The 27,545-nt window shown below is 36.8% G+C and overlaps 2 protein-coding genes across 7 annotated transcripts; both read right to left on the bottom strand.

Moving 5' to 3' along the window:
* Positions 1 to 118: 118 nt before the first annotated feature.
* wdhd1 (WD repeat and HMG-box DNA binding protein 1) lies at positions 119 to 27,494 on the bottom strand. Of its 6 annotated transcripts, XM_081347117.1 has the most exons (30): positions 27,243 to 27,494; positions 27,002 to 27,083; positions 26,838 to 26,921; positions 25,000 to 25,134; positions 23,602 to 23,635; positions 17,012 to 17,135; positions 16,797 to 16,908; positions 16,476 to 16,627; positions 15,446 to 15,557; positions 14,700 to 14,750; positions 14,251 to 14,346; positions 13,952 to 14,044; positions 13,610 to 13,716; positions 13,077 to 13,218; positions 12,376 to 12,580; positions 12,114 to 12,286; positions 10,903 to 11,087; positions 9,451 to 9,692; positions 8,977 to 9,114; positions 8,357 to 8,513; positions 7,702 to 7,816; positions 5,720 to 5,851; positions 5,256 to 5,458; positions 4,362 to 4,510; positions 4,068 to 4,124; positions 3,742 to 3,773; positions 3,458 to 3,625; positions 2,343 to 2,482; positions 1,465 to 1,600; positions 119 to 681 (listed from the first exon to the last, which is right to left on the bottom strand). In XM_081347117.1, the coding sequence occupies exons 6-30, from the start codon at positions 17,086 to 17,088 to the stop codon at positions 514 to 516; spliced, it is 3,342 nt and encodes a 1,113-aa protein (XP_081203243.1). In that variant the 5' UTR covers positions 17,089 to 17,135; positions 23,602 to 23,635; positions 25,000 to 25,134; positions 26,838 to 26,921; positions 27,002 to 27,083; positions 27,243 to 27,494; the 3' UTR covers positions 119 to 513. The 6 variants fall into 6 exon arrangements, with proteins under 6 accessions (XP_081203243.1, XP_081203241.1, XP_081203242.1 ...); XM_081347115.1 differs by lacking the exon at positions 27,002 to 27,083 and having other exon boundaries at positions 26,838 to 26,934; XM_081347116.1 differs by lacking the exon at positions 27,002 to 27,083 and having other exon boundaries at positions 17,012 to 17,132; positions 26,838 to 26,934.
* On the bottom strand, positions 19,040 to 20,903 carry socs4 (suppressor of cytokine signaling 4). Its single transcript, XM_081347146.1, has one exon. It carries the CDS (start codon positions 20,784 to 20,786, stop codon positions 19,647 to 19,649), a length of 1,140 nt encoding a protein of 379 aa, XP_081203272.1. The 5' UTR covers positions 20,787 to 20,903; the 3' UTR covers positions 19,040 to 19,646.
* Positions 27,495 to 27,545: the final 51 nt, after the last annotated feature.

Genomic DNA, 27,545 nt, shown 5'->3' with positions numbered 1-27,545 from the left:
ACATTTGAAGGATGCCCGTCATTACATCACCGGTGTGCAATAAGCAACATTACGCTCTTTCAACTTGCAGATTTCCCAAGATAACATTTAGAATAAAGAAAATACAGCAGACAAGACTCAAAATACAACATTTTAGCTTTTATTATGATTGTTTTACAAACAGTACAAAATTTCACACACAACAACATATGTACAAAGCAGCCAAAAATAAAGTAGGCGAGACCACAGCATTCAGAGTATCACCAGATTCAAAGAGACCTTGTTATCAACCATCTTGCAAATTTATTAACAAAGAGCCTTTGCTTCATTTCAAATGCAAATGAAGAGAGACGTGTACTGCTTTCAAAAGAGCTCCAACTTGAGAAAATTTATGGAGAACAAGTGGATCACAAATGATCAGACAAAAATCACAGTAAGCAATGAAAAAACTACTTTTAAAAGTTTTCCCCCCCAATCGATATTAAAATATAAATGTAAAAAATATATAAGCATTAAACTAAATTGTGTTAAGTACTATTCTTTGTTAAATGCAAATGCAGAAAGTTTAGCAGAAGTATCCAGGGACTTTTTCTTTTTGGCACTGCCCTCGTCTGACTCCGTATGTTCATCTACTCGTCCTGCTTCATCTTCGCGCTTTCTTTTCTTGGGGTCCGAGTTGCCCTTTGCTCTCTCCGTCCAGTTCTGAATGAAAAAGATACGGGATTTTTATACACAAGCATTAAACTGCATCGTTCAAATAAGCCTCAGTGATTGTAATTAAAAATGACTGACAAACCACTGCCAACCCAGACACATTTGTTCACGGTTGGCGTAAACAAAGGAGGTGAACATTTACAGATGACCGTGATGAGTCACCGGACCCATTTCACATATGAGCACCGGGACTCTTTCTGCACGTTCCCTCCCCTTCCCCCTCCCAATGTACGCCATTCACCATTGTAACGCACTCTTTCACCGCCTAATGCCACCCTCATGTCATTAACATAAGATCAATGAGTACGGCACACACCCCCAGCCTGAGTTTCCAGAGCAACAGTCGTACCACCCATTCGCCCTCCAGGCTGGAGTGTGTGAAGAGTCATTCTGTCCTGCACTGAGTGGCTCTGTGGGTGCGGGATCACGAACAGATTGTTCATACAGGCGGAGAGTGTTTGGAAAGCCCACACATGTACACAGGTAAGTGGAGATCAGAAAACAGGAGGATGCCTGCTAATGAACAGTGTTGTCATGGATAAATTGAGTTTTAGAGAGCATAAAAAAATTGGAGGAAATTGAACTAGAAAAAAAAAACCGCACGAGTGCACGAATGAAATCTGTCACATAACAACGAGGACACATGCAAGAAAACTGAAACGGAAATTCCCAAGTAACCTTCCTGGATTAAATAACAGGTTGAAGGATTTGCTTGAGAAATAAGTAAACTGTTTTGGATAAAATACATGTCCCATGCATGAAATGTCTTACCAGTCTTTCCTCTGCTGAGAGAGTGCGGAAACGCCCCATGCCTTCCTTGATAACATCCATTTCCTCAAAGTCAGGATTGTCTGCGAGAATGCTCTTCCTATTCTCCTCAAGCCACAGCTGAAAGCCGGTTTTTGGCCTAAAGAAAGTAAACTGGTTATGGACAAGTGCAAACAAACCAATAAAAAGGACTGACAGTTCCTTAATCAATCATCTGCTACTTGATTAGGGAAGCACAACATACAGATGAACACACTGGTGTCAGCCAAAACAAATAGCGAAAGACTGATTCATCTGGAAATATTTTGTGATTTTCGACATCAGATAACTATCGATTGATTTACCATTTAAAAAAAAGAAATTAAAATTAATACTGATTATAAGTAATGACATATGACTTACTATAATTTCATTTGAGTAATTGTGGGATGTAAATAAATTATATGCACACACACACACACTATTTAATAAAAGCAAATAAAATGTATACAATTACTGAAATTAAACATCGATCAACCACAATCAACAGTGTTAATTATCTGCTTTAATCTGATTGAGCTAACATTGTATATATAACTAATACAATATCATGTTTTTTTTAATTAACAGAAATTTGAATTTAACAGCAAACTCTTCATCTATGCCAAATTGTGAAGGTTCTTATATTTTATACTACACAGGATTTAAATTTAGACTGGCACAAGAGCTTCAGGCACCTTTTATCTTTAAGAAAATGATTTACACTATTTTAACAGCCATAAAAAGAATTATAAAAGCAATCATACAAACTTTTATATTGTGCATCTCTAAATTTGATCATTTATAGACACTTGGGCAACAATGACATCTGACATGGAAAAAGGTGCTGCGGTCTCTCTTACTTTCTGTTTTCGATATTCTCCGCTGATACTGGAGGTGTAGCCGCAGGAACTGGTTTCATTTTCTCAGCTTCTGATTGGCTGTCCTCCTGTTTCTTACTGTTTCCTTTAGAGGCACTCATCTGCAGCAGTGTGGCCTGGGTCTAAAAAAAGAAGGAACAAAAAAAAAAAATACTACATTCAGACTGCAGAACAAAAAAAAGTGTTTCATAACAATGTGAACAGCACAAACCACATGGAATCTGATATTTTCCTTTCTGATTTGGCCCACTTCCATATGTGGTCTTAAATCAGATACAGGTCTGATGTTTTGTAATGCGACCTCAGTCATCATCAGAATTCATGCAACTTTAACAGCACTCTAGATCAACATTCGTCACAATTCTGCGCTGATGGGAGTCACTCCAAAGACTTTACATAGCGGTAGTTCTTTGGTCACTCATTGAACATGAAAGTTGGCAGCAAAGTTAGTGGAGGGACAGTGAGATGTTTTACTCATATACTAGTCCTACAGATGAGACGTTCAAAGCTGCTTTGAAACAATCTGTATTGTAAAAAGCGCTATATAAATAAAGGTGACTTGATTTGACTTGACGTTGCACTGAGGAGGTCCTAACTCTCTGTGGTCGTTAAAAATCCCATGGCACTTCTTGTAAAGAGTAAGGGTGTAATCCTGGTGTCCTGGCCAAATTCCCTCCATTGGCCTTTATCAATCATGTCCTCCTAATAATAATCCCCCATGCTTTCAATTCAGCTCTGTGTTTACCTCCATATGACAGTGTACTGTGTCGTCTTTGTTATTGTTCTATTGCGCATGGCACTCGCTGTGAGAAATGATTGCATCTCACATATTTTTCTCTATAGCTCATCTAAAGATGTTTTGTACAAGATGGGATTTTTGTGTCCAGTGCATTGACTAAAAATGCTTATATTCCAATAGAAACACCTCTGACATTTTACTCTAAGATTGTTTAGTTCTGATAGCAGAACATTTGTTAGAGGAAAAGATAACCAGGTCATCCCTTGCAGACAGAGCTAAGAGTGAGTTTTATGGGGTCAGACAGGTTGTGTGACCCCACAGGGATGGAGAACATTTGTATTTGAGCAATACACTGTACCTTGGACTTTGGCTTGGGTGCCAGGGGCTTCAGGACGGGGGCTTTGCCCTGTTTTGATGTTCCGCTGAGAGTTGCAGGTTTTCTGCTGGACATCGTCATGCTGTCCAAAACATTAGTCGTTCTGGGCTGACCAGCTGGAGAACTTGAGGACTTTTCTGCACCAGACACCTGTAAGTTTAAATGCATTTTTTATAATGTAAATGTAAAAATGCACGTCAAGTATTCTTGAAACACAACACGTATATGGAGCTTGCTTACTTTCACTAACAATGTGCACGTCTTACCTTGAAAGGGTTCACGCGTCCTTCTCTGCTCACTGTGACACACAAGCACAATTGTTATTGTCACCAGACACTCATCTCTCATGGCAGCCATTTATACCACTCAAAGTCATTTGAAAAATTGTTAAATTAATTAGAAAGTTAAAGATGTCATGTAGAAAAAAGTAGCACTTAGATAATCAAAAATGAATTCCTTTATTTCTACACTGAAAAATAAAATGTTGCATTTGGAGTTGATGGTTTATAAATGCTCAGTTTTGAACTATTTTACATATTCCTTCGAGTTTTATAATTTTCCGTTTATAGAAATGGTTTAATATTCTACTCGCCTGGTTTGGGAGAGGGCCTTTCAGGTGATTTTCCTCCTTTTTTGAATGGATTCAAACCTGGCAAGCCAAAATATCTTCATATTAAAAAACAATTAAATCAGGTTAAAGAAAAATGCATTTCTTAATCTTAAAGCTGTCTACTGCAGTATTTGAGACTCATGCTGAAACAAGTAATGTGAATGATCAAGAAAGCCTCTATTTCAAACATCAAGAAACACACAGCTGAAATGCATGGGGCATTTGGTTTACTATACTACTTTTCAGATGTGTTTGGAGAAAAAACAGCATATTTACGTGGTTTCCTGGTCTCTGTTGATTCCTCTGCATCCATTTGCTCTTCCTGTGGATATTCTTCCTGCTCTTCCTCCTCCTCACAGCCATTCTCAACTTGTGCTTGTCTGCTGCTCATCTTATTGGATCGTCTATATTCTCCACTGGTGTGTCTAAATATACAGAAACAAAATATTTGGCATGTTGGCATCACAATTTTCAAGGTTATTTGATTTAGAGTTCCCAAAACTTTTGGTCAAATCCTACTATGACTATTGAAAGGGATTTTTTCACTTTGAAATAATTTTAAAGACATTGGATTCACAAAGCAGATTACGTATTTTAAAGTCAGCATGAAATCAACATTGACAATGATAGTATTTATTATAAATGATTAATGATGAACGACATCTCTTCTCTGACGATGCGTTTACTGGCACAAAGGCGGGACAACCTGTCACTCCAGAAAACCACAACCACCCAATCATTTCCCATGGACAAAATCAAGTCACACCCTACATTTTTTCTTGTTTGAGAAGCCATTTCACTCTGATATACGTCACAATAGGGGAAATAAAGACTATCGCAACTGAGCTAAATATAACTACAAAAAAAGTATTCAATGTAGAAATATGAGGTTTTTTTTTTACTTTTCTAGGGCTGGATACAAAAACAAAAAGACAGAAAAAAATCCTAGGTTGTTTCTAGGTTTTACAAACTTTAGGAGAGAATAAATAAGATAACAGGCAAAACACTGATCCCACAGTTCATAAGCTTTTTCTGCTTAAAAGCCAAGAAGAAATACTAGTTTCTAAGAAACTGCAACCAATCCAACAATTCTTAGACATCTAATTTCCAGGAGTAGAGCTGAAAAAATTATAATTAATATAAATATAACAACCGGATTTCCGTGCTAACCTCTGATAGGCCGGCTCATCTTCTTCTTCCTGCTCCTCCTCCTGCAGCTGATTGGCCTTTTCCAGGGCGAGTTCACTGAGTCTCTGTGCCAGGGCCATGCGTCTGGAACGAGATGCGTAACGGATGGCGAGCGTCACAACGCTGTGAGTCATCAGCTCAGCCAGCTCCACACACCGGAACTCACGCTCCAGTTTACACGACAGCTGCCCGGGCACACACACACACACAAACAGACAACAAACAGCATAAAACATGGTGAGATGTCTGGAAGGACCGTTAAAACCAATCTGATCGAATGTGCAAGCTAAGCCTGAATATAAGACATGCACACGTCAAAGCAGAGTTCTGATATACGACATTCCACAATTGTTTTACAGAAATCACACAGTGAAATTCAATCCAGGCATAAGCAATTGAATTTAACCAGGCTTTAACTTCCTGTTCTGGCCACGTGAATGACTTACAGCGAACATCTTCATTAGCAGTTCCTGCTGCTCTTTCTCGGCCTGAGACTGACCCTCGCTGTCAATTTCATAACCACTGGATGACAGAAAGCCAAAGTGGTTATGAAAGAGCATAGACCGCCAGTACTGCTCCTAGAAAACAAACATAAATAAACAGTTTTAACAAAACACATATATGGCATATTTCAGGATCCACATCAAGTGTCAGACAAATAATGCACTGGCAAGACAGGGATGGCTACAACTTTTAGTCCAGGTCAGCAACACTGGAAATAAAATTAAAGGGGTGGTAAAACACCTTTTTTCGAAGGCTTGATTGTGTTTGTGGGGTGCACTGTAACATGTGTTCATGCTTCGTTTTTTAAAATTCGCATTATTTTTCACATATTTAACCATTATTCTACACTGCTCTGTCCCTCCTTGTAAAAACGGTCGGATGATTTCCTGGTTCTAAGAAGCCCCGCCCTCAAAAATACGCAATGGGCTCAGATTGGTTAGCTGGCCCAGTGTGTTGTGATTCGCTAACCGCCAAGTTCACGTTGTTTCGGAAACGCCCCTTACCCTCACCGGTAGTTTGTGCTTCAGTAAACAACGGCGTTAATATTCCCATACCAGTTTGAGCCCGAATCAGACCCAGAGAATGTTAGTGGAGAGGATCGAGCAGAACCTGTTCAAGAACGGCTGTTAAAGGACGTTTCAGAAAGGTATGTTTTTTTTTTTTAAGACTGCAGATCTATTGTGATCGCTATATGATGCTGTTACTTTTGTATATTTAAAACGATTGTAGCTAAATATCTGTCGCCAGAACTATTAACCCAATACGAACACTAAACATCGGCTTTACAACAGTAGCCAAATCAAACACAAACCATGTTTAGCATGCCTGTAAATAAACAATACATAAAAGCTATAATCAAAGAATAATTTACAGTGATCACATAAACGACAACAACCACGAACATTCCAAGTTCGCTGCGCTGGTGATATTAAACAGAAGTTTGTATGTGTTTGTCGGATAAGTATGAATTAACGTTAGCATTTAACAAACTGGTTTGTGGAGACAAACAGCGTTGTCCTTCGTTTACTTCCTCACTACAATGTACAATTAACAATACGAACTATTACAGGAAAACTCATCAACGAAAAAATCATACTTACATGTTGTGGCTCGTAAACAGCTTCTGTTTTTAAAGTTGGAACTGCTCGATCTTTCAGGACAAGCCGTTGTGTGAATCCTGCATTGTAACTCGTAGATTGAGGAAGCTTTCCTCCGGAAAATGTGCAGCACAGAGAGCGACATTTGGATTATAATTATGAGGGACCGAGTTAAAAATAAATTGTAACCGTCCTTAGGAAGACTGAACAAAGTGGACCTGCAATCTGGGTGAAAATAACAGCGTTTCGACGGCATAGCGGCAAAGACTCTCTACTACCACAACAACTCTTCTCCAAAGCAACATAAAATGGCCTCGCCCCCTCTATGTATTGTGTTCCCAGAGGAGGGGTTTATGTAAATGTTGGGCTTAGTGATGTCAGCAAGCCCACAGGAATGTCGTGTAGTCCTTCTCAGCCGTTTCTGTAGTTCTTAGAAATTGATTTCTTTAAAAGCAAATATCTCCCTTTGCTTTAAACTTTGAACGTTGTAACTTTGCAGATGTTGTTTATGCTCAAACAGCAACATCACACACTAACTAAAGTTAGAAAAGTGAAATCGTGTTTTACCACCCCTTTAAATTAACATCAAAAAAAAAAAAAAGAATGAAACAATGCATGTTTTTAAAGGCTGACCTATTTTATAAAAACACACAATTCTGGAGCAAAAAACAGCAAGAAACACTGCTAAGACATCATTCTGAACATGTCTATATAGACCAACAATTTAAAATGTATAAATAAATAAAACACATATTAGTAGAGAACTCTACATGATACTATAGTTTGAATGAATTTGACAAGACTCCAGGATGGATTTTAGGCCATACCTCCATTTGGCCTTTCTCTGTAGTGGTCTGGCAATAAGGCAGGTTAAAGGGCAGGACGGCCACAGCAGGACGGGGTAGGGTGGGTGGGAAACGTGAGCCTTTACAAGGGATACACCTGAGACAAATGAGGAAGATTCCCAGTTTCAATGACTATAGACACAGTGGGTCACAGATCTAAGAAAGCTTGTTTCTGTACCAGAATAAAAAAATAAATAAAAGGTAATTGCGACTTTTCATCTCACAATTCTGACTTTTTATCTCAGAATTGTGTGATAGAAAATCAGAATTACATTATAGAAACTCACAATTGTGTTATAAAGTCAGAATTGCATGATATAAACTCGCAATTGTGAGAAATAAAGTCAGAATTGCACGATATAGTCGTATTTGCTTGTTATCAATTCAGAATTGCATGATATAAACTCGCAATTCTTACATTTTGTCATGAGAGAGTGTATGTCATGAAATTGCGAGTTTATATCATGCAATTCTGACTTTAAATCTCGCAATTCTGACATTATATCATGCAATTCTGGACATAAGTCAGTCAATTGTGAAATAAAAAGCCACAATTATCTTTTAATTTTTTTTATTTTGGGGTGGAAACAAGCTTCCATAAAGATCTGGCATTTGTGAATAAAGGAAAATGACGCACCTGATCTGCTGTGGATTCTCATGAACCCCAACAACCCAACAATGGTCTGATTTGGTCTTGCAGGTGTCTCTGGTGTTGCAGACAGGAGCCCATGTGTTCCCCAGGGACCGGTTCAGCATACGTACAACACCCTCCGAGTCAATACAGCACGGGGTTCCTGCAAAAAGAGTTATGATCATTCACTACTCAAATAGGTAAAGGTAAACCAAAGAAACCACAGGACTCCTTTAATTAATTTTTTTTTTTTTTTTTTAGTCCGTCTATTAGCTTTGATTGAGGCTGTCTGTATGCATACACTACTGTTCAAAAGTTTGGGGTTGGTAAGGTTTTTTAATGTTTTTGAAAAGTCTCTTATGCTCACCAAGGCTGCATCTATTTGATCAAAAACACTATACTTTTATGTACCAACCCCAATCTTTTGAACAGTATTGTGCATAGCATGTGACAACTATCAGGAAATTGAAGCTAAAGTCAAGGTTACATAGAAATTCTCTAGGCAGTTGTTAATTTTTCTCAATTTCCTTAAAGAAAACAATTCAAAGAGCAGGAAGTGAATACAGTAGAGCTTGAGGAAGTATGCGAGTAACTCCTGCTCAACCGGAAGGTTGACGGTGACTCACCCTCTGCAGTGAAGCCCATCCATGCCAGATAGGACTTCCGTGAGAGAGGCAACGGTTCTCCGTGGATGACCTGCCTTCTCTTCTGCCCGAGCTGGAGCAGCTGTACGCCAAGGGCCTGGTCTCCATCAAACCCAGTACCTGACGGCATACATGACAATCAAGCTCATACAATTTGCAGACAAAAAGCACAAGCAAAGTCAGATTCATTTTGGAGAATCTGCTCGGATTCTCATTTGCAGATGTGGCATTTCACAAGTTATTACTTTGTTTTTAAGTAACTTCAATATTTTCTCTTTTACAACTGCTTTGCCAATCATTTAAATATAACGATAAATAACAAACACTAGCATTAGGGATAAACCATTAGGATTTTTTTTTTTGTGCCAGTGCAATACAGATTTTAACAAACAACCGTTGGCCGATACAGATATTTGTCACTTGCTCACTAATCTGAACCAGGCGACAATTAAGTACCTCTGTGATACACTATGAGGAGCTGCTCTCCATGTCCTGCCATGCAGACCACAGCTCCTGGCAGGCTGAAGATCTCCTTCTGCACACCACCGATGGAGAACAGCCTGACCATCAGAGCACTGGTGGCCACTGCCGCCCAGCCCTGACCCAGACACAAGGCACGCGCATCCTCGCCTTTAGGAAGATCCACCATCCAGTCCTTATGAGTGTCCCAGCACGAGAAGTGCAAACACTGGATCTTACTGTTAGAGAGAGAGAGAGAGAGAGAGAGAGAAAAATATAGTGAAAATTAGATATTTGAGAAAGGAACAAAAAGATTTTCTATTAAAATATTTATGACACAATATTTATTGTTTTCTATGATGTTACTTGTTCTTTATACCAAAATATTTACTTTCTCTCTAATTTATGTCAGTTTTCATACTTTATGTCATTATGTTTAAGGAGTTTCAGGGTGTGATTATGTTACAACACCGGTCCTGTTACATTTTCCAGTAACACTATCATACAGTGTCCTTGTTAGATATGTTCAATATAATTAATGTAATAATAAAAGTAAATGATGCATAATTTCATGCAACTAACCCCAATCATAACCCTAACGCTATTTTAAGTATATGTTCTTAATATTACTCAGTACTTAAATGTGACCCTGGACCACAAAGCCAGTCATAAGTTGCACTGGTATATTTGTGGCAATAGCCAACAATACATTGTATGGGTCAAAAATATCGATTTTACTTTTTAAGTAAAGATCATGTTCCATGAAGATATTTTGCTAATTTCCTACCGTAAATATATAAAATATTTATTTTTGTAAGAGAATGCAGCAAAATCGTGAACATAAACCGACAACTTTAAAGGCGATTTTCTCAATGTTTAGATTTGTTTTCACCCTCAGATTTTCAAATAGTTGTATCTCAGCCAAATATTGTCATATCCTTACATATGTATAAATCTCAATTTCAAAATTTACCCATGTGGTTTTGTGGTCCAGGGTCACAAATGTATAATTACACTAACAAGAACATCTTAATTATATAATATCAAATATAACATCATAAAAATTATGTGTAACCCGTTTTACACAAAAAATTAGCTATTCCCCTTTTATTTGCTATTCCACTAGAACAGTTGCAATTAATTATTCATTTAAAAACAGTGCATTTCACAGATAGGCAGTAGTTATGCAAATAAAAATGGAGGCAAAGTGCAAATTTGCTTCGCAAACAAGGACAAGCAATTCAGGACAAAGGGGAAATGGGTCTACAGAGCAAGGTTCACACCAGCTTCTCCTGACTGTAATCTAACTTACTGTAATAGCTGACCCGTTGAATAAAAAAAAAAAACTCTAAATCCAATTCAGCAAATGTCTAAATTAAAGAGAGGAAAATCTTAATGTCTAAATCAGGTAAGAAAATCAAGTCAACTATGATTACTGAGATCTTGTACCTGGCGAGCTCATCAGTTCCCTCACAGGCCAGCAGCACGGCCTCCTGGGATAGATCAGCCATGGTGTGGCCCAGGGAGTTGGTGAGATGCATGGCATGATGGATAGCAGTATCGTGAAACTCCACATCAATGGCGTTGTCCTGATCATCATTATAGCCACGGACGATGCCCACGGAGTTCCACATCTGAGAGGGAACATAGGGAGCTTTAAAAGACCTTCTCATATTAAATAAAAATAAAAAATATTTACTTACTACATTTGATTTAACAGGAAATCAACATAATCCCTTCAAGTTGTTGTACGGTTCTTGTTGTTTGCACATTATTGTGTTTTCAAAATAATAAATTATTGTTATTAAATATTAGTAATGCATATTATGTTTATGGTGTTGTAGTTAGGGTAGGTACCGTATCGCTGAATTTGAGCGATTCCCAGTTTCAATTCCAATAAGGTAAAAAAAATAAAATAAAAAAAATAAACATTTAAGTCAAACATTTAGATATACACATTTAATCTGTCTTTTTGCAAAACATTCTGTTGCAGCTGAAAACCATGAACACAAATCAGTAGCCTAAACACTTATGAACACTTGCCTTTAATTTTAACAAATATATCACAGCAAAAACTAGACTAACTAATATAAATTTCAGACATTATTAAAGACAAGTAAACAGTCTTGATAAAATAAGAACAAATAAATGAATTAGCAATAGCACAAACAAACACCACTGAACAAAGTTCAAGGTATAGAAATTGAAATCAGATGTAAAATAGCACTGCATAGTTTTCTTTTTATAAATAAAATATAGATTGACCCTTAAAAGTTATTCAGTCAAGGGCAGTGAGTGATTTTCTTTTTCTTTTGTCCTTAAAATTGACGACACAGATGGCTGCAGGTTTATTAGGGTGCTGTCACTTTAAGACCTAATGCACAGATCCAATGTACTGTACATGTGCATTTTCTTTTGTTTACATTCACTTAAGACATAACCGACTGTGTTTATGAGGATATTTTGACAATCTCATGTGTATTTATCCATTTCTCAACCCAGCCCTAGTTGTCATCTGGCGCAATTTTCTTCTAGAAACAAACTTTGATGTATTATTTTCATGTTATCACTGTGAATCTGCTTTGATACAATCTGTATTGTAAAAAGCGCCATATAAATGAAGGTGACTTGACTTGAAAACGGGTATGATTTCTCCTCACCATAAAGCGATGCATGAGGTGCACTGGGGTAGATCCCGGCTGGAAAGCCCTTTGGGGTTGTGATGGCATGGGACCCTCGTATATGGGACGGGACACTGCAGGACCCACTGCAGGAAGAACAGCACTGTTGCCATCCTCCTCTGGAAGTCCATCCAGTTTTACAGAGCCTGGATCTTGAGATACCAAAACATCTGACCTTTAACTAAAGCGCTTTACTTGAAGTATCTTCCAACACTATTTGCTTTGCGGTGATGCCTCATACCTTGAGAATTGTCATCGTCATCCAAGAATGACCCTCTGTTCCGCGGTCTGCCCGTGGCAGGCATGAGGTCGTCGTCCTCGTCATCGTCATCCATGATGGGTTTCTTCACTGGAGACCGCGAGTCACTTGTGCCCTCGTCCAGCATCCGGTCATCATCCTCATCAAACAGGTCATCATAGTCATTTGTTTCTTTAGCTGCAGTGGCCTAAACATCAGCATAAAAAAAACATTATACATTCATTTACATGAGTTGAAAAAAAGGAGCACATTTAAATTAACATTTATGTACAGACATTAGATAATCAGTACTTCATGCATATTACAGTATGAATATCAAATTTAGTTATATTATAACATTTCAAAGTATTTGAATGAACATGAACTAATGTAATAATAATTTAAGATTATATTTTGGAAGATAAACGAAAATCCTTTGTTTGAAACGATATGAGGGTGAGAACATGATGACAATTTACATTTTTGTGTGAATTATACTTTATAAATACAGTAAGCTGTGTCTTGGAGAAAAACTAACTCGTTTTGTTTACATCGACGATACATATCGTCGCATTTTTATACTGCGATATCTCGTTATAACAATGTATCGTTACATCCCTATTAGACACTCATGACTTTACGTTGGTGATGCTATTTCTGGTGCAGTATGTTCAGGGAGGCGAGAGCCTGGGGGTACAACTGACCTTGGTGTTCTGGATGGTAGAGGAAGAGGACGACACGTCTTCCAGGAGCCCGAGGCAGCCCTCTGTGTCCGTGTAAGCGATCCGGCCCCCAGAGGGATGCCACGCCATCCCACACACAGTGAACCCTTTCTCATGTTTCTGTCTGCAATGGTACAAGATTAACAAACACCATCACCACTAAAAACATCCTCAAATACAACCAATATTGTGTACAGTTATATTCAATGCGAGGTCAATGCAATATTTACAGTCAGATTTCAACAGTGTTGGGGAAAGTTACTTTAAAAGTAATGCGTTACAACATTGTGTGACTCCCTTAAAAAGTAACGCTACTTAGTTACTTTTTATGTAAAGCAATGTGTTATGTTACTTTTGAAGAACTTTTTTAATTTAAAAGCATTGTGTTGCTTCACTAATTACTTGGGAAAAAGTCATCTGATTGTGTAACTCACATTACTTGTAAAGTGTTACCTCCAACACTGGGTTTCAACATGCAAAATGATCAATAATATTAAGATCAATATGACTATAACCTCTCGATACACAGTTTGGCCTCTACATCCCAAATCAACAGGTTTCCGCCAACTGTTCCTGCAGCCAGAAACTTCCCACACGGCGACCAGACCACAACATTAAAAACCTGGAGAGGAGAACGAATCGGAAAGAATTGTTCATGACAACATTAAAATGCATTGCAATATAACACACAACTTTAACCACAAAGTACATTATCTCATCTGATACAGTAAGGGAAAGGTTAATACGCAATTGTAACGCTAATAAAGGTTTCCACCACCCACAAATGACCTTTTCTAATTATATTCCTCTTATAAACAACTGTTCCACTGTAAACTACTGGACGGTTTTCTACTGACCTGCGTGATGAGTTCATCAGAGAGTGTGCTAACATGTGTCCATGTGTTTTTGTCATACAGCTGAATGGTTAAGTCCACCGGTACGGCAAGCAGCTACAAGTACATACAACAATGAAAAAAAGAAAATGTATCTTAATGTCACGACTGTTGTAAGAAACTGGTGATAGGAGTCATTTACAAGACTGACAGATTGACTGATGTGCTCATCAAGTAGTTATATATGAAGCCACTGAAGAGAGAAACCTGAAAATGTTAAGTGAATTTAAAAAAAGCTTATATAAACGTGACATTTTCAATACCTTTCCAGAACGAGGCTGCCAAGCAAGTCTACACAGAGACTTGGCATTGCTAACATCACTTGACTTCTGGAGAACTTTCCATTGAGCTACTTGAGTCTAAAACACACAACAGGGATTAGCTTTACATCAAAATACAGAAGGGCCCAGAAGACTGAGATCACACTGAAAATCTAGGATTTTTTTTTTTTTTTGTGAACAAAACAAAGGCTCATATAAAATGCAAAACTATTGACGATTCTGCTTTATTTTGCACCATGTGAATTAGTTCTAAATAAATGTTCAAAACTAAAAGTTAACAGTTAAATTTGATTTGTTTATTCAATTGTTATGGTATGTAATAAAAGTTACAATTACAAAATGCAATATAGAAGCGTTTTCATTAGTGCTCTATGACTTTTGGACATCATTGTACATCTATTTCGTTGTATAAAGAGCTGATAATACCTCACCTGTGACTCAATAGACCACACAGTGACTGATCCATCACAGCTGGAGGAAGCCTGTCAGGAAGTCACATCAGCACAACAAAATTACCAATACTGGCCCAACAGTCGTTTTAAATACATTAATACTCATCAGTACATGTTAAATTTCACAAACAACACACAGGACAGTTCACAAGCCTGGGATCGGTAGATTTTTAATGCTTTTGAAAGTGTATCTTATCAAAGCAGTATTTATTTAATAAAAAAATACAGTAAAAACAGAATTACTATGTAATATTATTACAATTTACAATAACTGTTTCTATTTTTAGATATTTGAAAATGTAATTTATTCTTGTGATGGCAAAGCTGACTTCTAGGCATCATTACTCCAGTCTTCAGTGTCACATGATCCTTCAGAAATTATTTGAATATGCTGATTTGCTGCTCAAGAAACATTTCTTATTATTATCAATGTTGAAAACAGTTGTGCTGCTTCATATTTTGTGGAAACCATGACTTTTTTCCAGGATTCTTTGATAGAATGATCAAAAGAACAGCATTTATTTGAAACAGAAATATTTTGTAATATTATTAATAGTCTTTACTATTTTTATCAATTTAATGCATTCTTTCTTAAACAAAATCTTTTCAACAGTAATGTATGCGACAAACATGACAGTGATAACTGATTCACGAGCAATTCTTAATTTAGCCACATTTAAAACATAACACCTGTTGACCATCAAAAAAGGCACCATGACACTCACAAGGAACTCATCAGAAGGATCAAGAGCCACACTGAGGACGGGAGCGTCATGCCCACGTAGGGTCTTCTGCTGACTGCTGTCCGCCACCTCCACTATCTTCACCAGGAAGTCGCTGGAAAACAGAACGCCAAGATTAGCCCCTTCATCCTCCACCATTTTCAGCTCAACAGAGACTCATATTGGCACTGTAGATCTTTTGATCTGAAGTGGGGAAATAAATGAAAACTCATTTCCGACCTCTATAGAAAAAAAAAAAAAAATCAAATAACCTGTTTGGAGCTCAGCTGCCAGTGCATCAATATTCAAGCATCGGCAGCGGGATAAAACTGCTCAATCAATGCTGTGACATGCTCGCTGCCTTCATCCGTGATGCAGCCACTTAAAACAATCCATATGTCCGGCAAGCGGCCATTTGTAACTAATCATACAACAATCGAAGTGGTTTCCTCTCCACAAAAGCACGGAGATGGGAGAACTCAAATATTAAATGACCCATGAGATTTGAATGATTTTTATTTCACCAATTTTAACTAATACACAAAACCGCTACTAAAAATACATATAAAAAACAAAACATGGAAATAAGACAAACATGCTTAAAGACAAATCTGTATGTCTTTCGAAGAAAGAAAAATCCTTATAAATCGAGCAGTTTAATCCAAGCCTTCTGAAGAGACACGATTGCTTTAAATGATGAACAGATTTAATTTCGGTAAACAGAAGCTCAAACATGCTTGCTTGATGCACAAGAACCAAGTTTTTTTTTCTAGATTGTCAAGCAAGTGCTGTTGAGCTGTTCATATGGATTAGTTTTATGATCTCTTAATGAACATTTTGAGTTTTGGGTAAATAGACTTTCAACAGGGAGACAGAAATCTCTCAGATTTCATTAAAAAGTTCTTCATTTTTGTTTCCAAAGATGGGTTTAAGCATTTTACAGTCATTTATGACATGACCATTTAAATTTTTGGGTGAACTGTCCCTTTAAGAACACGATTGCAGCATGTAAAGGAATGAAAGCAACTCGTACCTTGAGCCGGCAGCCACTCTTGACCCGCTGGCGTTGAAGGTGACGTGGTTTGCGTTGGTGGTGAATCGAGTGAGTATGCCATCTGGATCTCCCTCTGGGAAAGTGTGAATCTGAACCGTGTTGTTGGAAACTGCTGTAACTAGCTTTCCATTCTGTAGGAAAAAATAAACACTGACATTTAAATAGCAGTAAAATGAACAGGATTCAAATATAATTGACCGTTTTCAGGTGTTTTACGAGAAAGCTCTCTGTAGCATTATTAATATAATATGCTTTTATAATACACTGTGAAAGAACACACCAAAACAAATGTTAACTTACCTTCAAGGCTACAGAATAGACCTTCTCCCCGACATTTATAGACTTGGGATCGTCGTCATCTAGACTTTCCCATATGCGGACATCACCATCACTGCCACAAGTCACAATACATCTGGGAAAGATCATAAAGTGGATTACAGGCATCTTATTATTGCCCATTTATTAAGTCTGAAATCAAATGTATGTTTTGAGATATTACAGAAGATGTCACTTACTTTCCCTCATCATCAAAGCAGACATCAGTGTGGCCTTCTGAGTGACCGTAACGCATGGGCTTCCTTTCACACGGCATGATGCTCTCAGGAGGACAATCAGATACAGGACAGACAATGTCTGCTGCTGGTGATATGTGTAATAATATATATTTGCATTACATATAATTTATATATAATTCATTTTACATTTGAAATTAAGCTTTTCATATACAGGAATAATGCATAATTTAATTTGATAACTAATTCGATAAATTAATTTATCCTCAGTGCTACTACAATACAATATTACTCTGTATCGAGTCTTATAGTCTAATGTAACTTGCACACATTGATACTCAATTTGCTTATATAACAGATATACTAATAATAATAAAATATATAATACTAATAATTACAGCATTCTAATTTACTTCTATAATCAAACATTTAAAAAAATTACATTATCTGTAACTACTGGGACTTGTGACAAATGATATTGTTTTTATTAATGTAACTTCCCTACTTGATCTCTTCCTCTCTCAAGGAACAGAATGACCATGATCACATTTACAAACCAGAAATTAACGTCATTTGACATTTTTTTGTTTTGTGATGCAAACATAATCAGCCTTTACTAAAAGTAAGTTCATTTTTATCTCAAGTTTCAGACAACAACAAAAAAAAACAATCTTTGGAAAACAAAGAAGTGCAAATGTGCTTCTAAGACAGCTGATTTCCATGCAAAATGATCGACAACAACCGCGGAATAAAAACAAAATATCCCAAGGGAGAATGCGAGTGTCAAAGTAAACGATTATAATCGAATAACAATACATCGATATACGCTGCATAAATGTTTTAAACAACACGCAGTACTTACAGCTTTAACTTGGCGGTAATTCTCAGCATTCAGCGCCACACTCGCTCACATCTCCCGCGCTGACACTAGTGACGTGTGAAAGTGGGACGGACCGTTAATTTTTACCAAATGTCATTGGCTGAATCAGAGTGTTGGCCCCACCCAAAGTGTGACGTGTAGTGACGTTCCAGACATATTAGTTCTACATTAAAAGTATTTTTAAAATAATTATTTATTTTTATAAATGAATCAGTCGATAATTTCTCATAGTTACTATTATTTTAAAATGCTTGAGCCGCATGCAAAAACAATGTAATCGTTCTCAAAAAAATAAGTGGCAAACAGCAATTGGATCTGCCTGAAGCAAAACTGTCTGGTATGAGGCTTAAGCATCAATAATGTAATACAGCCTAGGGTTGTACTTTAATCCTCTTCAAGAGAATAGACAAATTATCCTCATTGTCTGTTTGTTGAATAATTTGATACTCCAGGAAGCAGCTCTTGTATCTGCTTGTAGAATGAAATGCAATACCAAATATTATGATAAGATTAATGGTCACATTAGGGCATGTCATTTCTGCATGATTTAGTTCCTGTCTTTTTTGTTTGTGGACGTGTGTCCGGATTTGCCTACATTTTAAAGACGAATTGTTCTCAGAAGGATCTTTGAGACATTTAAAATCTGAAATGACCTAAATGGTGATCAGCAAATAGCCCCTACAAGGAAGTTAAAAGTAGAAAAATGTGTCTGTACTGTTTTGCTAATTATGAATGCGACATTTGTTGTTTTGTCTATATAGAGGTTCTTCTAATATTTCACAATGGTATATGAGCTATAAAGAGTTCATGATAAAGATCCTTCACTTTAAATTCATAAAGATTTCATCATCTGACGAACATAAATATTTAACATGAATGGGTTTGGCAGATTATGAGTAAATCAGTTTTCTAAGAGAGAATCATATCACATTTTGTAAAAAGTGAGAATATTATTGATCTTTTAATCAATATATGCCCCTCAGTTTACTGGTTTTGTCCCTGTACATCAATACACCCAGATTCATAAATAGCAGTTAACTTCACATATAGTCACCCAGTGAAATCTTGTATGATAAAGCATAATCTGAAAGGAGATTTGATGTAAACCATAGCACAGCGAAACAAATCAGTCTTAACTTATTTGTTGATTCTATTGCTTGTTTTATTGAAAATGTTTAGCTACAATATGTGGTTGAATTGCTTCAAGACTGCGTGGTTATACGGGACAGATTTATCAAATAATATACTGACATGGTTTTGCAACTCAAACAGATATGGTTTAGGCACTGTTAAGTTCTAAAATACAAGATGAATAGATAGTAGTAGTAGTTAGAAATTGTCAAGTCAGTTTTACAAGTCTGCTATCTAGTGGAATCTGGTAAGTACTACAATAGGAAAAACTTCCAATAAATGAAAGAAAAGTTATTAATTCCCTGTTTTAGCATGAAGATCTAGGGTACAAAACTGCATACAAAAAGTAAAAATTGCATACAAAAAGTAAATGATAATAACAGATGATGTTATTTCAGAAATTAAATTCATATAGTTGAAAACCTGCAAAAAATACTTAAAATGTGAACCAATGTCCTGCATATCTTTGGTTTGCACAAGATTATATTAGAAACATGAACTGTTTTTTTTTTTTGTGCTGCATGGTAACTTCTGTACGTCCACCATGCTGTGTTGAATACATTTACTGTGCCTTTCAATCCGTCAAATCCAGCAACATGTAGTTTCGTCCCATTTCTGTCACAGTTTTTAAACAGCACAAGCTCCATTGCACCGATAGTGGTATTGCCTAAGGAAGTATCTCAAAGTGTAGGGTAATGGCAAAGCATCAATGCCCTGATATGTTGTACAGCTACAGATGACCGCCCTGCACATGTGCTGCAGAGAGAACGGAAAGTTCCTAGGTAGAGGGCGAGAGAGAAGAGGCTCAAAAAACAGGCAGCTGGCAGGGTCACTGTAGTGCTTTAGTAGGCCCGTGACGCTGGAATCTCTGTACATGCAAGGGTCACGGCCATCAAAGCTAAAGCGCTTCCCGTTTTGCTCTATCCGAGCGTGGAGGGAGCGGCTATAGCGCCTGAAGCTAACCGAGAAGAGGTATTCGTCCTGGGCAGAGTCTCGTAGCAGGAAGGTTCCTTCTGGTTGCCCTTCCAAAAGCTGCTCGGCTTCGAAACGATCCAGGACCCCCCAATAACAGGGGCTGTTGTTGATCTGAAGCAGATCTGGAACCAGGATGTAGTCAGTGTGGGCACAGCACTGGGCGTCCCCATGTGCAAAAGACGGATCCCAGTCATCCAGACTAGAAGCCCCGGATGAGTTGATCTCCTCCCAGGAAATGAGCGCTGGAGGTGAGGAGGATAACAAGGGACCCTTGGGTTCGGTTTCGATGCTTAAAGCGGGTTTGGTGTGACCGCCGTGTCTCTTGATCAGATGCCAACACTGAGCTAGTTCAGATTTCGGAGAGAACGGACACTTGTCCTCCATGAGCTCGGACACATGAATCTTCCGTTTGGACCAAAGGAGGACAGAGAACGGGCGCGAGGACCCGGACTGGTGATGATGGTGGTGGTGGTTGCGAAGAGGAAGGCACTGGCCGACGGCATCCTGAAACTTCTGCCTCAGGGAACGACGGGACAGACCTTTCCTGCAAGGAGAGTCTGAATCTGGTTCTCCAGGGATCGTGCAGCTGCACTTTCGCTCTCGACGTCTCCGAGGACAAGAGGCAGAGCGTACGCCCTGGTCGTCTGTTCCTTCCCCATCTTCCCCACTGGGCGCTGTCTCATGGCGTGACCCTCGGGAGCGTTTTTTAATACTGCGGATGTAACTATCAGCACTCCAGCTCCGCAGGTTCTTGGGACGTGTGTCCGAGTTTTTGGGCTTCCTCTCTGACATTGTTGCAGGCCCTTTTCAGAAAAGTGCTGCACAGAATTTGAAAATCAATTACGATTGGCAAAGAAAAATTTGAGGAATAATACTACTGCTACTACTGCAAGGCTAATAATCTAATTTAAGGTTTCCATACTGAAAGGCATAAAATATTACAATATTAATGAATGCTCTGTATATTGATGGACAGACACAGACTATTCATATCCAACTACAGTCACAAATAACTTTTATGTGGTGAGTTATCAGGAAATAAACAGGATTCTATTCACAAATATAAAAATACTTCAAATAATAGACTAATAATCTTTTTTTATTATTATTTAGTTAAAAACTATTTTACATTTAATAACTAAAATTAAATAAATTAAATATTTAGGAAATTAAATTATATTAAAAATTAAATATTTATATATATATATACTGTGTGTGTGTAGCCTGGTTCTGAGACCATTCTCAGTAGTAACTTGCAGAGCAAATCTAAATTTGCCGGAAGTTGTCTGGGTTTTCCCAGGCTAGTGTGTGTGTATGTATATATATATATATATATATATATATATATATATATATATATATATATATATATATATATACGTATATATGTATATATACACTGTATACACACACACACACATATATATATATGCAATTATTATGCAATTATATATATTTTATATATATCATATACATTTTATAAAATAAAAAAATACATATTTTGGAAAACTGTAATGTACAATTTACAACTGTAACTGTAAAGCAGTTTAGGTCTACATAATTTTAGAATTCCTACATTAATTTAAAAAACATTAAATATCATCTGCACTCAGGATATCTGTTATTTTATATATAAATATAACAACTATATACATGTAACAGACGCACATACAACTAATAACTGAAAACTTTAAACTATTCAACCGGTATCTTTATGAAAAAAAAAATATATATATATATCAAATCCTACCTTCAGAATAAAATGCAGGATGGAAAATCTTACGTCCTCACAGAGGAGTGATGAATTTCTCCATGCCTGAAGTTCGTGCAGTGAGAGCTCGGCATGAACTGAAGGGAGGAAGCGCATCCCTCCTATTTAAAACCTCTCAAGTATCAATTCCTCAGAGGAATACTTGCCCTTCACTGGACGGAAGAGGTACTTTTGTCAATGGACAGTTAACCTAACATATACAACGATGAATACGCTGTCCTGAAGAAATGACATTGAGAATTTTAAATGAGCAGGCAATACGATGTATAATCAATATCAGTTTTAAACTATATATATGTATGCTATATTATTATAGGCAGTTTTACTTGCAAAACATGTCTATCTCTTAAATAAGCCACAAGCCCACAACATTAAAATCTTTTTAAATGTATTAGTTTTTAGCATGAACTTTGACTGACCATCAATGAATCAATGAGCTAAATGTAATTAGTCAATAATAATGGACGTCTATTTACGAGAGCAACCTTGTTAGGAAGGAAATGGGAAATTTCCTAACAGACACTGAGAGCTCTACTTCATTGATTTATTGATTGATATGTGCCCTGCTTTAATTTGGGAACATCCGGCAAACATTTGCCTGGCGTAAAAGCAATTTTTGACACCCATTTCAGATGGTGGTCAGGCCAGGGGTCCACATCCACCCAGAAAGTATCAAATATCAAGAGGAATATCAGAGGCATGCAGTTCCGGCCGGCTAAATGGATTACAAAATAAATTCAATAATTCATTATGGCTGTGAAGTCATTAGATGATATCATTCTCAAATATTAAAATATGTTACTCTCTTTTGTTTAATATCACAGGCAGGCCACTGTATAGCAATGAATTATTCAGCAGAGCATCCTGTGCGTCTTGTTTTCATAAATTTTCACTGTAATCTGTCTCTCTTTTTCACTCTACACACAAATGTGTGAGGCAAGCAGGACAGCATGCAAGAAACTGAGTGATGAATTCTCTTGCGATCTGTTAAAAGAGGTTGATCGGATCAATGTGTAAAGGCTCTGCATATCTTACAAATGTAAGAATTATTATGCGTTTGGTCCTTTCTCTTATATTCTTTTCCCTTCTTGTTGTAGAACTTAAAAAATAAAGGCAACATTTTGCATGTATTTTTACAGTGTGAGTAAATGTTATGAAAGTATTTTTTAATTGTAAGTGAATGTTCTGACATATTATGAATTTAGGAGATGTATGTAAATTGTTCAGTTTATTTACATGTTTAATTTGTTCAGTCTTAAGGGATAAATAAAAATGTTGAATTATAATTGTTGAAATAAACTAAAATAAACAAGTTTAAGTACTAAAATGACTAAAACTGAAATAAAAAATAATAAAAAACAAAAATATATTAAAAAGGAAATAAAAAATATAATGAAATACTGTTACAGAATTTAAAAAATACTAAAAGACAACATTGCCACAAACAAAAGATGATAACGACAAATATAGTTTTAAAAATCGTTCCAAATATAAAAGAGTAACAGAGTCAACACCACAACTATAACGATAAGGGCACAGAGAAACAATATACAGAACAATATTGTACGTTGGTGAGGATGCTTATATGGACCTAGTTTTCGTTAAAGTTATCTTTATAATTATCGTTCCAGGTTTGAAAGTGTCGGAACAATCACCTAACTTATCATTTAAAGTAATCACAATACTAATAGGTTACACAAGATGACAACAAAATAGCCTTGAAAACTGTTAACCATAATTATTCATGCCCCAATGCATGCTGGGAAGCGGATGAAAAGGACTACAAAACCATTTGTAGGCCCATTTGAGCAAAACAATTTAATAAAATAAACTTACTGATCAGAAGTTTATCTGCCGTCGATGGCTTGACCTAAAAAACAAACAAACAAACAAAACAGTGTATTAGAATAAAAGGCTTTCACTACTTTAAATTATCATTATCAAAATGTATTCTTATAGTGAATTTTGAATCATCATTTTGTGAGCAGCATCATTTATTCCCCTCTAACCTTCCCTCCCCATGAATTACTAGAATTGTACTGCTTCTATCAAATACTTGGGACTAAATTTGGATTCCCACCAGACCGCACAATGCAGAAGTGAAGCATGTTTAGCTGGAAGAAGTAACGGGATCAGACAACTGGGAGAACAAGCTCCTGTATCACACATGTGCACAAATCTGTCCTCTTTATCTGTATGCTATAGTGAAAAATCAGCTTCCTCCACAAAGAGGACAGTAACTCAGTATGCCCATTAACATGGCACAGTTTATCAAAGAGAGGGAACCTTGCCAAGCAAGTCTCAGATATGCCAGCTATTACTGTGCTATCGATCTGATGCACAGCAGAGCAACCATGGACATCATGAATTTTTCATTTGATTGCGTTGTCAAACTGTAAGACAAAAGCCATACAAGCCTTACTCTCATTTTATGAGCACTTTTTTTCAGTGTACAGTCTTAACACCTCCCCCAAGACTTGTTTATGGTAATAAGGAAGTTTAAGGCTCTCAGAAAAAGACTCCTGCAGTCATAATGATTCCATTGTCTGCACCGGTTCACAACATGTCTGGCCGATAATATCGCATGACCATCATTCAAGTGTAGATGCTACTGATGTTGCTTCAGAACGGTGGCTCTTTGAGTGATGGAAAGTCTGTAATTAAATCAGCGGGAAGTCTCTGGCTCCATGGCTCTAGTGTTCATGTTCTCTCCATTGATCTGTATCAGTATCTGGATGGCTTCTGTAACGGCTGTTGCAGTTGAGGTGCTCTGGGTGTCTGTGTTATGGGCTAGCAAGTGCTTTGAGAGAAATCAAATTGTCTGTTGTTATTTTAAAGCCAAAGTGTGTGATTTGTTAGTATTAAAATACTTTCTAATATGCAGAAACAAGAAAGTAAAGCATTTTCCGATGGATTTGTCTCTTTGGCGCTATAAAACCTTGATGTATTTGTTTAGGCATTCCGACAAGCCCAAAATAGCAACACTGACTCAACCAGGGGCGTGAGTTTGAGGACAGGATTATCTATTTGACCGACCAATAGCAGATGCCGATGTGTTTGGAAAACCTGTTAAGACAAACATTGATGGCACTTAAATATAATACAGATTTTTGCACTTTTGATTTGAACCAGCACATAGCAACACATTAAAAACATCCAATCAAAACAACTCAGCAACTGCTTTGCATAAAAAATTATTAAAGTCGGCATGAAATGGAAAGTTGTTTTTCTTACCTATTGTGACGAATATCTGAGCGAAGCGGCTTCTCGAACAAGAATTTTTTGGGGGATTTTATCCATCGGGAATTGGTTGGTTGTGGTTTGCTATTGGTCGATCTCGTGTGAGTGACAGGTTATCCCGACCTTAAGCTAAAAAACACATAATCAGAGAAAAGAAGAGATGTCTCTGCAAGAGAGGGCACATCAATTAAAAAAAAAATGTATTACGTGCACAGATAAATAATTTATAATGCATACTATTCAACATTCCATTAAAAGCAAGAATTGTCCATTTTTATTTCAAGGTTACTTTTGCACTTTTACAAATGCATTAAATTGCTAACCAGGGTCTTTTTTTGTCTACTGAATTAGTTTGAGATCAATTTTGGGGACATAATATAATTCTCTAATTAATCTTGTTCTCTGAGTTTCATCAGAAGTTTGTCCATAAACATTGCATTTTACTCATATGGTCATATGACAAGAGTGAACAGAAAATTCTGGTAACACTTTAGTTTAGGGTCACTAGTTGCTTATTAGCATGCATATTCCTTGGATACTGGCTGTTTATTAGTTCTTATAAAGCACATATTAATGCTTTATTCTGCATGACCATATTCTACATCCCTACATCATACCCAATACCTAAACTTAACAACTACCTTACTAACTATTAATAAGCAGTAATTAGGAGTTTATTGAAGCGAAGGTCATTCACTGTAAACCCTAACGCTCAAAAGAATTAATTGGTTGAGTAGAGCCAACTTAAATTATACAAATTAGTTCAATCAAATTAACTTTTATGAGTATTTAGAACTTTCTTTTCTTTTGAGTTCACAAAACTTACACATTTTAATTATGTTGAATTGTTTTGAGTTCTATGAACTTGTTTCTTTTAATTTAGACAAACTTAAATTTAACTGAAACTGGGGTGGGATCTCTATTCCCCAGCATGCTTTGCCATGACACTTAAAAGGGAGAGTAAATGCTAAAATTGTTTTGTACCAGATTAATGTTAAGTGGGAGATTTAGTCATGTTTAATGTTTTGTGTTGCTATAGTTTAGAAAAGTTTCTGGTATTTTGTTTTTTGGGGGATTACCACCATTGTGACGAGTGGAGCATGAGCTTAAATAGTTGGTGAATAGTGAGAATTGTACCCTAATCTAAAGTGTGACCAAAACGACAATAAGATTTACAAATATAGCATCATAAATTATTTTATATACACACATTAAATAGGGTGACAATGTTACATTGTTCTGTTTTAATAAATCATGTACATTAAAATATGTTAGGCCAATATTTGCTGTCTAATTTTATCGGCCATGTACAGGCACTAAAGACAAACAGACTGTATTTCAATGATTTGTATCTCACTCAATGTAATGATCCATGGTATAGTCATGTGAACTAGTATATCAGCTTTCTGCAGGCATTTTGTGTGCTCTCAGCCTCCCTATTTCCCGCAAGGTTCATTCAATATCTGCTGTCTCTCGGCTTCCCTTTTCATGCAAGTTATTGAGCTTATTAAGTATGCCTGCAGCATTTTTAAGCAGTAATTGGAGACGCATTATGGAATCACTGTTGTCACAAGTGCTTTGTCTATATATGTACCATCATTATTTCATTAAATGTGTGCACCATATTGACAAGCCACACCATTAAGCCTTACTTGCTAATTTCTTTGAAAAATAATTTTAAAATGTTCGATATGACATTGTTAGAATTGAGAAATGAAATTAGCAGAATGGTTGGTTTATATGTATTAAAATGTTTAAATATCCTTCATAAGGAATATTGAGGCAAATAATTTGAATTATTGACTGCTTTGTGGTCTGTTTTGATATTATACCTTATAGTGCAGGCACATGGAAGGATTTGCCATCAGTGGTGTTTCCTTCTCAAATTTCTTGTTGGTCCTTTCTGTAGTCACATCCTACAAAATATATCTGCTTAAAAACATTTGAAAATATTATTAATAGTTATTTTTGTTTAGACACTTGAGAAAATCAATACGTGAAGGAAGAGAGATGAATTCCAGTAACCGGTGCTGATTCTTTCCATCTGACAGCCATTCAAAATTAGCTGTGTATTATAACTGGAATAATATTTATGCAAGAAACATATAAATTGAAAATGTCATTATATTATAGCCAATATCACACTGTAAAGTAAAGTGCATGTATTATATAACTTATCAGTTTGTCGCTGAGTCGATATGTATTAACCGTGAAGTATTTTGGATCAACTTATTTACCACAGTAATATTTGTAGGTGTTCGTTCGAGCGCGGGTTACACGGTGGGTAACTAATACACTGATAGACACCTCTTCATTTCAATTCATTTCAGTCTTGTCGAACCAGAAGGTGTCAGTTTTCATACTCAACACGTCTAAGATCACAGAACCAGTTTATAATCTTCACGTTTATCCTGCTAAACATCTTTTTCTTTCCCTAGACGGATATGAACGTCATTGCACCGCGCCCTCGTTCAACCCCGAGCCACGTCATATTCCACGCACGCAGACAGAGGGAGGAGGGGGTGAGACACGCAGGTCCC

This window comes from Scardinius erythrophthalmus, assembly GCF_964197995.2.
Source record: "Scardinius erythrophthalmus genome assembly, chromosome: 19".
NCBI classification, from domain to species: Eukaryota; Metazoa; Chordata; class Actinopteri; order Cypriniformes; family Leuciscidae; genus Scardinius; species Scardinius erythrophthalmus.
The sequence above is the reverse complement of the archived record's forward strand: the minus strand, read 5'-3'. Positions and strand labels throughout refer to the sequence as shown.